This window comes from Dreissena polymorpha, chromosome 3 (assembly GCF_020536995.1).
Source record: "Dreissena polymorpha isolate Duluth1 chromosome 3, UMN_Dpol_1.0, whole genome shotgun sequence".
NCBI lineage: Eukaryota > Metazoa > Mollusca > Bivalvia > Myida > Dreissenidae > Dreissena > Dreissena polymorpha.
Window position 1 is genome coordinate 71,433,941 of NC_068357.1, and position 12,758 is coordinate 71,446,698.

The 12,758-nt window shown below is 35.8% G+C and overlaps 1 protein-coding gene across 1 annotated transcript in view; it reads right to left on the bottom strand.

Moving 5' to 3' along the window:
• The window catches only part of LOC127874702 (dynein axonemal heavy chain 6-like), a 279,888-nt gene that overhangs the window by 90,179 nt on the left and 176,951 nt on the right, over window positions 1-12,758 (bottom strand). The window contains 3 exon segments of the mRNA XM_052419240.1: window positions 6,039-6,150; window positions 8,142-8,260; window positions 10,177-10,392. Of these exon segments, the coding sequence (XP_052275200.1) occupies window positions 6,039-6,150; window positions 8,142-8,260; window positions 10,177-10,392 (447 nt within the window).

Consider the following 12,758-nt stretch of genomic DNA (forward strand, 5'->3'; position numbering starts at 1 on the left):
GAAGTTTCATGATCCTAGGCCTAAGCGTTCTTGAGTTATCATCCGGAAACCATCTGGTGGACGGACCAACCGACCGACAGACCGACATGTGCAAAACGATATAACCCCTCTTCTTCGAAGGGGGGCATAAAAATTAAGCATATACAATTGTCATTCTCACTAGGCTTATTTCTGTATTGTTCTAATCCCCTGTAATTATAACAATAAAAATAATAATTGTAAGCACCATTGTGACTGGCTGTTATTGCACTAGATTTTCGGACACTCTTACTTTTTGGATACCCAGAAAATTATACTTTTAACTCTTACGTTAATAGATCTAGTGTATTTGGGATAGGCTTTCGTACTTAGCAATTTACGATGTGAAAAAAATGCGTAACAAAAATGCATACATGTCTATATATATCGCTATATGTATACATGTCCCAGAAAATTGGCAAATATCCCCGAAAATTGAGCTCCATGTCCCGGAATTGGTCTGAAAATTTATGGCATGTATGCTTTATGTCATTGATAACTTCAAATTTACTAGATGACTGTTGTTTCGGCATTCAGTCAAGGTTAAATTGCTTATATGTTCAAACTTAAACCAGTCAGAGTATATGTTATATCTTGTCAATTTGAGTTTCTGTAAAAAACGACATGAAGAATGGAAGAAAAGTGTGAACACTCGCAATTTGAATACAAATCAATTTCCACACTACTATGAAGAACGTCAACAGTCCTTATACATTTATTGAAAGTCCTGCAAGTCTTGCAATAAATGTATAAGGACTGCTGACGTTCTTCATAGTAATTTTATTGTTAAAAAAGTACTTTCTTTCCAGCTATAATAAAATGTTCATATAGCCCCATCAGCTTTGAAGACCAAATAGTTGTTTTGCAGACTGACATATGTAAGTATTATTTTTCAACATGTCATTCAAAGCATGCTTTTATAGTCATCAACATGACACAAACAAAATCTCATGTATCACACTTCTATTATTACCTCCCCTCAAGATATGGCAATTCCAGAATCATTTCAGAAAATGGTTCAGCTGTTTATGGCACGCTGACAAAACCAAACGCGTATCAGAAAAATTGGTTTCACAAGTCTACCAGGACTACCAGGACATTGACAGCTATAAAAGCAAATAACTAATGAAAACCTCTGCATTCAGCTGGGGTCTGTGATCATATATGACTAAATGTGTGCATCTGAGACTTACGTGATTAAAAAGTATTGTGCGATATTTCACAATGATTTTTGAGGACTGACAGTGTTTACTTTCTTCGCTACTGATTAAGCAAAAAAAAAATTGGTAAATATTCTTTTGTTAATATTCAAACGTTACTGACATCGAACAAAAACTATGGTGCAAAAAGAGTGGAAATAAAATTTTAATAACAGAACCAGTTCATTAGTAAGGTCTACCTTTTCACAAATCTAATTAAAGATCTGGTACCATGAATAATTCAAGGATACAGTTTTTGGCAGTCCACAAAAGCTTTTTAATGTATAATAACAGCAATGTGGTGTACACATACAAAGAAAACAAAAGTAAAGAATCTTTTCTATATATAACTGCTTCAGGACATGGTGTTACACTTGGATACTTCCAAGTTTGTCTTCTAACAATTGTACTGGCATTGTTGATAATAATTATCAACGGTTTAGTAATACACACACTTTTGGTGAAAAAAAATCGCAGCAGTGTCACAGACTATTCCATATCGAGTCTGTCATTTGCCGACTTCATCACGGGGGTCGTGTTACTATACATAACGACCTACAGCCTTCTGCAATACCAAATATTCTGGGAGTGTTTGTTTCGGTTCGGACTCACTTACATGGTCTCTCAGAGTTCATTCAACCACATATTGGCAATAACTATAGACAGGTACGTGAAAATCATCGCACCGCTACGCTACTTCTCGATTTTCACAAAGAAAACCGTGCTTGCAATCTCTGGTACCATATGGCTGTTTTCCATCACGGTTGGTTTGCTTCCTTTACTTGGATGGCACAAAGAAATGCCGGCCAACAATACAGCAGTGTGTAGATTTTTTGGTGTTTTACCTGACAGCTACTTTATATTCAATTTCTTGACAAGCATGCTCATGTCATTCGCCATGTTTGGAATGTACCTGCATATTATCATCATCGCAAGACGGCAACGGCGTCTGATGAAAGGTTTCAAACACCCACACCTTACAAACATGGACGTGAAGGCTTGGAACCTGGTGGTGACTGTAGCCATTGTGGTCCTGCTTTCAAACATTTGCTGGCTGCCAGGAGGTCAGTAACTGGTGACTTTGTAGTAGAATATGTCAAGGCTTGGTTGCTAAAACTTCAACTGCAAGTTAAGCTTACAGCTGTTAATTTTTCGATCAAGTTATTTATTTGACTTAATTGTTAACCCTTTAATAAATATGATAATTGTAAACAAATTTATTTGCTCAAATAATTTGAAAATGTTTGATAACATTACTTTTTTAAACAAAATTAATTTTGTTAGGGTACTAAGTTTACAGACTGTTACCTTACTGGCTGTTAATTTTTTAGCAACCTGGCCCAGATTTTAAGATATGGAAAACAAATTGGATCAGTTTTGACCTCTGCTTCTTCAATTGAGTGATCAACATATTCTGAATTTTAACACACCTTTGCAATGACACATTTAATGTCAATACTACAGGAAAGTGAATCACGTTTTAGTAATGTTAATGTTTCATATTGATAAAAAAAAAAAAAAATTAATGTTGTGTGTTGGCAATTGTTTCCTGCTGTAAATACCGTAAAGGATCTTGAAACTTTAAAAATGCAACAAAACAACTAATTTCTTTCAAATTATTACAAAAATAGCATGGATGCATATTTATACATTTTTGAAGTTCTTATATCAATAAATTGTTTCTTCTTTTTTAGTGATCCTCATTGGTCTTCACTTATCTGGCGACCTTGATCACCTTGACCTTGACACTCGAGGTGTCCTTATTACATACACTGGCCTCGTAGTGTTCCTGAACTCGCTTATCAACCCTCTCATATACGCAGCTAAAATCAAGGAAGTTAAAACGAGGTTTTGCAATGTCTTCTGCTGCAAAACAAGGTCACAACAATTCAGAATCATAAGCAGCACTGAAGGGAGGCATCTTGTCAGTGAACAAAGACAACATACTTCACTATGAACCTTAATTGTGCTGGCTGAATCAACACCGGGTTAAAACTGCATGAGTGTAAAACAGAGTATTCTTTGTGTTTTGAAAACATGGATGTAGGATGACCAAAGTGTTTGAGACATTACATGTATAAGGCAAATTTATACCCCATTCTACTGTAACTGCAAACTGAAAATTATAGTTGTATCCAAAATATTTAACTTTCTTTGGCTCTTGACATTCTTGTTTCAGACAGTAATTTAAAGCAGATGAAAACTTAAAAGCAAGAGGACCTTTTTTCAGGTTAAACATGCAACCCTCAATGTTTTAAACATGCAACCCTCAATGTTTTAAACATGCAACCCTCAATGTTTTAAACTCAGATTGTTTTTAAAGATTTGTAAAAAAAATACTTGGATGTTGTTGTGAAAAAAGTGTATGTTTAAAATAAAATTGTATTTGTTCACAAGCTGTTTAATCTATATCATGTTGTTACTTCTAACAAATATTGATTAAAACAAGTACTGAGCCAAAGACAGAGCTTCAAGAACTACTGGGTACTGTCTGTCACTCTCTACACTGGGTCCTGTCTTCCACTTTCCACATGAATAAATGAGCCAGTCTCTGTGAAAACTGGGCGTAATGCATGAGTGTAAATTATCATACCAGATTTGCCTGTGCAGTCCACATAGGCAAATCAGGGATGTCAATTTCTGCATTTCTGAAATTATTTGTTTACAGCGAGTCTCATTCTAAAGAAAATTTTGATCCGCACAGGCTAATTTGGGAAGACACATTACGCAATACGCACATGCATTAAGCCTGGTTTTAGGAGAGGGCGCCTAAATATCAAAATTAATACTATCCTATAAAACTTGCTGTGAGAGCTAGGGTCAGCAAATTTCATACTCTTGAATGTATGAGAATTAGGATTGGTTCTATGTTAAAATCAGCATAAACACTTAAAGGGACTGTCAACCACAAATGACAAAAAATAAAAGTTGTAAAATACCCTATTTTTTTACAATTATTAGTTTATATTGATTAAAATATCACGGCTGGTATATTACATTACTTGAAAAAAGTTAATATTTTCAGTATATTTGGTAATAAAATTTTGCAATGTGAAATCGAAAGTCCATCGCGAAAATAGGTGACATAACGATATACACACTATAAATAACGCTGGTAGATTGATCATTTTCTATATTAGATACATACAATTCACTACTCATGCACAATTTGCATTACTGGGTTTACCATGTGACTATGATGTTCAATCTACGGGCGTTATTTATAGTTAACTGGTAGTTACCTGGTAGACATACCCAGTAAAATTTATTACCAAATACAGTCGAAACCCGATGGCTCGAACTCGCTTGGCTCAAATTTCCGGTTGGCTCGAACTCGCATCAAAGCACCGATTTTGTATGCCTATATATTCATATAAAATTTTGTCGGATGGCTCGAACTCGCTTGGCTCGAATTATCGGATGGCTCGAACTGTTTTCACAGTCCCGGCTACAGTTTTCACACCTTCTTTTGTTCGGATGGCTCGAACTCGCTTCGGATCCCAAAAAGTGTTAATCGATTAGGACCGCTTGATTAAAGGCACGCACAAATTGATTTAACACCGGTCGCATTAACTGTTAATGGATTAGGACCGAATGATTAAAGGCACGCAACAATTGATTTAACACCTGTTTGCTGACATGTCATCGACTCAATCGTTGATTGATTTGTGTAAAAGATGACATTTTGTATAAAAGCTGGCGTTCTTTTAGATGCTGTATCATAATGGCTGCAACGGCTAAATCGCTTCTTGCTGAGCTACGCTAATACGTGCTGATTTTTACTAAATGCTATTCAATAATTGTATTTGTAACTGTTTTAAAATTTTCGTACATTAAAGTATTAAGTATATATTTGTTTCTTATTAACTTATTAATTAAAAAGCAGTAAGAATTGCGAAGAAGTACGGAGTTTAAGCAATATGTGCACTCTTCAACTGGAGGTGAAAAAAATGTACTGCAGACTTGTTTGTAAACAAAAGTTTATAAGAAATCGGATGGCTTGAATTCCGGATGGCTCGAGGTTTCGACTGTATACTGAAAATATGAAAACTTTACAACTTTTTTCAAGTAATGTAATACACCAGTCGTATTATTTTAATCAATATAAACTAATAATTGTAAAAAAATACGGTATTTTACAACTTTTCTTTTCTATGTCGTCGTGGTTGACAGTCCCTTTAATAGCACCGAAACAACTCATTTCTCTTTTGTACATAACATTTTGTGTACTGCTCATGGTTTGGAAGCTTGTTAAATGAGGGCCATGAACAAATAAGGAAACAGCTTCTTTCTCACTCTCTGTTTCACAATGTCATCCATGGTTTTTGTTTATCAATAAAATGAACAACTCCAGAAAAGCAGTTGTCTGCACATGTGCAGTTAAAGAGTATTCAATGAAAAGTTACTCAGTTTATGTATCCGACAGTAACCATGTATTATGTTACATGTAAAATGTTAAATGTCAGCAGGTGACCCTCAATGTTCTTCATAAAAATACTAAAAGAGAAATTCACTATTGTGTATGGGGCTACATTTTGACTTGAAAAACATCACTCTCTTTGATCATGAACCGAAAAAAATTAGCTTATTGCTTTGTTAACATAGGGAGACTTAAAAGAAACAAGACCATAATAAGGTGTCATCAGCTGTGAAACATACTGCCTAATAAAGCTGTTTTCCCCTTTAACTGATCTAACAGTTGGATTTTTTTTTCTTCTTATTTAATTTCCAGCCCATAAACACAACACTTCTTTTAACAAGGTCAATGAGCCTTTGCCGAAAGAGATGAAAAAGTCCCTACAAAATACTATAGTTTCTTACCCTGAGTAGCATTGCCTCCCCGACCCGTATTGATGACTCCAGGGTTCGCATGAGGTTGGGGTCGCTGGCCATGACAACCTTCAACTTTGACCCTTCCATCTGCTGTATCCAGCTGTAAGAGAACAAATATTTGCAAGACTAACGAAAATGTAAAACCGCATAACTATATGAGCTGCACTCTGTGGAAATGGGTTCTAATGCATGTCCGTAAAGTGATGTCCCAGATTAGAATGTGTAGTCTGCACAGGCTAATCAGGGACAACACTTTCTGCTTTAATTATATTTTCTATTTAAAGAAAGTCTCTTCTTAGCAAAAATCCAGTTTAGGCCAGAGGTATCGTCGTTAATTAGCCTATGCAGACTGCACAGGCTTACTGTGTACAACACTGTACGCATATGCATTAAACCCCCTTTTCACAGAGCACAGCTCATATGTTTTAATCTAGATCTTAGTCCCAACACGAGATCATGACCAATAAGAATGCTTGTAATATGAAACTCCAAATAGTGACCAATAAGAATTGTGGTTGTACATTAAATTTGATTTTCATTGCTTTCATTATCAAGATTTCAACACAAAATAAACTATATATTCTAAGTTTAACAGTCACTCATATAATACACTTATTACTCAATACTTCTGAACAAAATCTTCTAAAAATGTTATAAAATCACATAGAATTACTAATAAATAATTTGTTTAGATTGTAATCTGCAGTGGAAATGTCCCGCATATGACCACATGGGTTCATGTTAGTCATAAAAGTCTGTGTTAAGGTTTTAATTCCAATGCTTTGCTTAACGTGGTCACTGGCATACACCTCAGTTCTTCCCTTGGCACAGACTCTATTGGGGTCTCTATAAATTTAGTGTTTTTCCCAGGCAATTTTAAGCGTGGCGAAAAGCCACGCCGCCCTCCCAGATCGTCACTCTGCCCTTTTCAAAGGCAAATTTCGCCACGCGCCCTTATCGATAACATCTTTATTGCCTTGCGACCTAACTTGGTCCGCAAAATCAGCTTCCTTGATTGTCTGTGACGCTCCGACTGTGCTTGATTTACTAGAAAGACGTCAACGTCTAATCGACTATATTAATTGAGTAGATTTAATCTATAACAGTGCTCGATTATAGGTAGTCATACTGACTGCTCCAAAGCATATGCGAGGGAGTATAAAACAGGCTCAATTAGAATGAAGTAATCTTTATACGCATCGCATAAGAAACATGTTCTAAGATCGATGCAAACACATATTTCTGCGTTGGTAGGGATTCATGTTAAAATTATCGTATTTACGTACAGTCGACAAAAAAATGTTCAATTTACTTACACACCTTTACCATAGTAGATAAACCAAATATACGGACTATCTAGCTAGAGATTTGAAAGGTGTGAAAATTGCGGCCGTGTATTATCATGCGTGTCATTTCATATATATGTCTTTCCTGCCAACACATGATGTGCTTCAAAAAACGGACTTTTTTCTATAAAAAAATACGGGTTCTTTAGCTGGCGACATGAAAGGTGTGAAGAGGGGGTTGTGTATTAAAATGCGTGTCAAATGAAACTTACCTGCCAACGTCTATAGGGCTTCAATATACGAACCCTTTTATAAAATACCCCATTATGTCATTTCAGATCGCCCTGCACTGAAAGATGTCTTTTTAATCAAACTTTTATCACATTTCTACGTCTGTAAAGAAGTGTTGATCAGTGCATTTTGGAATACATAAATATATAAAAGACTCGTGTTTAATTTGGACAATTTATTATTTAATTGTAAAGGCGTGTTGCTTATATTTGTTAAAGACTGAAAATGCCGTCGTGTAAACGGAGGTTGGGGCAAATGGAGAAGGAAAATGTGAAAGTGGCTTAAAAGGCAACACGCCTATGTCTGCCCTTTTTTGCATAAACCGCGCGTTAAAATGCCCTTTTTGAATTTCTGCAACATGCCCCTTTGCCCTCCTGGGAAAAACACTAAAACTTAAGGCTTTTGATGCAGTTGAACTAAAATCATAAATTCAAGATTTTACAAACAACATATCCATTATCAATATAACATGTATGGTTACATAGATCAGAAGTATTTCCCCCAGTTTATGTACCTAGCCGCCTGACCCTGAGGGTCAATGAGTAGGGGCCACTTGTTGCCCTTCTTCACCATGATGGCGTTTGCCGTGGAGTGGGTGTCTAGGGGCAGACCTTCGTTCTGCCAGATCAGCACCTGAAGGGGAAACAGAAAGGGCCACTTCAACTTGTTTATAAGCGAACGATGACTGCATTAAAGGGACCCCTAACACATTGTTAAAACTCAGAAGCAAAGTGTAAATGGCTATGTGCAAACAGCATAAAACCAGAACAGCCTACAAATAACTTGCACTCTGTTCAGGTTTTATGCTGTTTGCTGCTCATCAGTATCTTAGGTTTGGAGATGAAGACTTAAAAACTAGTAAGAAAGGTTTTTAAATAAATATAACTTTCTAAGGGACTAAAAATGCATGAAAATACTATCTTAGTGGTAAAAGGTTAAACAATTAAAATAAAATTTAGAGATACATTGTATTGAATGGGCTTCAGAAAACATGGTTTTTAAAGTTTGTGATAACAGGTAATTGAAGAGACTGCAGAAAAGCTGCCACTGCATTCAAGAATGGCCAAGTACATGAGGAGGTCATGAAGAGGTCACAGAAAATGGGTCATTGATAAACTGAGGTCAATAGTGGATTGGGGCCCTAAAACATTTCCAACCCCTACAGTAGCATCAGAATGTCATTTTTTAATGTATACTAAATATACAAGTGTAATAATCTTAAGAAAGATCTCATTGAGACAAACAAAATGGTAAAATTGGTTTTTAATTACACCAAACCTGAAGGGAGTTATGGTCCTTTGAAGATTTGTGTAAATTACAGTCTCAACATTGGACAGTTTTTGGGGAGACCTAAAAAAGTTAATAGTGAGAGTATAAAGAGTCTGCAGAAAATGGAAGAATATAAAAACAAGACTTTAAACTGAAGTAAAAAAGGGATCGCGTACACATTTTTTGTAATCAGAGTCTTACAAGACACAAAATGAAGTCTCTTAAATTTTGTAAATAACTGAAATAAAGGAGTTGCAATACATTATAGCAATTGTTAGCATTAAAAGAACAAGAATCTATAGGGCTTTATGAACAGAGACCTAATGCACTTAAAAAAAACAACAGATTAATGAACACGTGTATTGGCACATGATGCAATTCCAGGAGAATACCCAGTAGAGATGAAACCTTATAAATTAATTGCTTTTAATACCTTCCCATGAAATACTGCTATATGGGGAAGTGCTTTGCAATACTGCAAATAAACTACTATTAAATATTATTAACAAGAGCACCGCATAACGGATGCCAATGCTCGGCTGCGGGTGCAGTTTTGAATAAATGAAAGCTTTTCAGATTAATTTTTTTAGAGGTCACAGTGACCTTGACCTTTGACCTAGTGACCCAAAATGGGTGTGGTGTGTAGAACTCATCAAGATGCATCTACATATGAAGTTTCAAAGTTGTAGGTGGAAGCACTTTGATTTCAGAGCCAATGTCAAGGTTTTAGCAAGGCGGACGGCAGACACTGGACGACGAGATTGCTATGAAAATACCTCATGTTTTCTCCAAAAACAGCCGAATCTAAAATTGAACACAGCATGAATTGTTTGTTTGCTGTTGCTGTTTTTTTTAGATTTAACATTTCAGAGATACTGTGTTATGAACATATCAATCGATTCATTTACATCACCTGCCCATTCCATGAATCAGTACCGGTTATATCAAGAATACCATAGTCTAAAACTTAGTTTTTCATGAATATATTTTGACTAAATATTTTAAACACTTAATTGTCAGAATATTAACCCATATATGCCTAGCGTATAGAAAAAAGGCATTGGCAAACAGCGTAGACCCAGATGAGACGCCGCATGATGCGGCGTCTCATCAGGGTCTACGCTGTTTGCTTAAAGGAATTTCTGTTAGAAATATTCTAAATATAGAAATAAATATACTAGACATCCCTAATTTTGGAAATAGATTGATCCAATTTAGAAGAATGGGAGAGTCCACTAGCCATAAATGGGTTGTCAGAATATTCAAATACTTATACTAACCTGGTGAGCTAGAACTGTATTCCCGATCAGATTATAGTCCTTGGTGATGGGGATGTCGCATTCCTTACACTTCCCCACCCACTCGTTCACCAGCTGGCGACGATATTTGGACGTGAATGGACCGATATAGCAGACACTGGCAGCGGCTATCAACGTGTCCCCAACCACACCGCTCAGCTTCAGGTCTAATTCATTCACTGACTCTGCCCACCGTACCTGGAACCAACATACAACAAAAGTTTGGTTTCAATTGACTAACACTACCCTCATTTTTGTGTGATGACCAAATGTATAACAAAAAGTTGATTCGTTTTCCGCTTATTAACCTGACCCACATTTTTTGGTGATTTTGTATTCCAGTTTAAGTTTGCTATATAAACTACATCATTTCATAAACTACATCATTTTTTAGTAAATTAGCTCCAATATACGAAAGAAATAATGAAACAAAGAGATTTGGAAGAATTCTGGCATTTAACAACCCTTATTGAAGTGGAATTTAACTGGGGAATCACTTAAAAGTTAATAGCAAACAAGATGTGTTTGTGAAACACAATGTCCCCCTATATGACGTTTGACGTTGTAGGATGACCTTGACCTTGACCCTTCACCACTCAAAATTGCAGCTCCATGAGATACACATGCATTTCAAATATAAAATTGCTAGCTTCAATATTGCAGAAGTGACATTACATGAGCAATTTAGACCCATATATTTGACCTTGAAGTATGACCTTGACCTTGACCTTTCACCACTAAAAATGTGCAGCTCCATGAGATACACATGCATGCCAAATATCAAGTTGCTATCTTCAATATTGCAAAAGTATTCATAAAATTAGCGATTTGGGCCACATATATTTGACCTCTGACCTTGAAGGATGACCTTGACCTTGACCTTTCACCACTCAAAATGTGCAGCTCCATGAGATACACATGCATGCCAAATATCAAGTTGCTATCTTCAATATTGCAAAAGTACTCAAAAAATGAGCGATTTTGGCCACATATATTTGACATCTGACCTTGAAGGATGACCTTGACCTTTCACCCCTCAAAATGTGCAGCTCCATGAGATACACATGCATGCCAAATATCAAGTTGCTATCTTGAATATTGAAACACTGCAAAAGTGTACATTAAATGAGCGATTTTGACCCATATATTTGACCTTTGACCTTGAAGGATGACCTTGACCTTTCACCACTCAAAATGTGCAGCTCCATGAGATACATATGCATGCCAAATATCAAGTTGCTATCTTCAATATTGCAAAAGTTATTGCAAATGTTAAAGTTGGCGCAAACCAACAACCAACCAATAGACCAACCAACCAACAGACAGGGCAAAAACAATATGTCCTTCACTACTATAGTGGGGGACATAATAAAAAAGAAGTGTTAACAACCTACTTCCCTTTACAATTTATTTTTAACATATTGCTACAATAGCTTGACACTTGTTTGTTTTTTTATATCATAATTAAGACTAATATAAATACATATATTTTGTAATCAATCATTTTAAAAGGTTAATGAAATCTATCAGAGTCAAAGCTCAAAGTATATAATCTTGTATCATATGAGCATTAATAAACTAATTATACATGCATCTATCCCTGATTGAGCTTGATTACTGAAAAATGCACGTCCAACCCACAAGAGACCAATACATTTCCTTCAAGTCACCCTTTCATTTCAAACAATGCCCTTAAACTTGTTGAAAGATTGCACTCAATTTGTTATGCTTTACTGAATGCAACTGTCGATTTGAACTAAATGTTATTCAGCCAATGCGACAGTGCCTCCATCTATTTAAAGGCTCAGGTGTGGATATTGTATCACTTTCACAATTCTTTTAACTATACAACAGTTTTACGCTCACCCTAGTTCTGCATCAATTGAAGTCTCATAAGGCTTTTTGTCACAATTAACATTCATTACCAAGGAAGAAGTATCTAAGTTTAAATTGAGAGGTCTTGATTCAGTTGAAAAGTTATGCTTTTTTTCTAATAGCACTGTCTGCTAATGAGACCGAGGAACCATGCCGTGACTTTATAGTGAACAGCCTCATGACTAGACTGCCAATTGTGCAAGTTGGTCAGAAGCTAGAGAAGAAATAAAATAATAGATTAATGATATTTCAAACAAAATATGCCTCTCTCATTTATTACCAACATGTTAGTCCTGCATTATTTGCATTAATGGTGAAATAAAACATATCGTCGCTGTCGTTCTCAAACCTCGTAGCTACAAAATGCCAACTTTTCAGGAGAGAGAAAAAACAGTCTCATTTTTCATAACGATGTTTTAGAAATTGAAATTCTGTAAAAATACCAAACAAATGAAGCTGCAAAATACGGTATAAGCCGTAGACATGTAAGTCATACTGATAAGTCATACTGCCAGTCAGACATGATAGCTACGATATTTTGTCACCACAGTTTTGTCATTTTTATGAGGTACGACAATTCGTCCTGATAGGAAACCTCCTAGTTGCAAATAAAAAAAAAATTAAAAACGTTTTTGTCAAATTTGTCCAAACGAAACGACGTACCTATAGGTGAAATGGGGTCACTACGA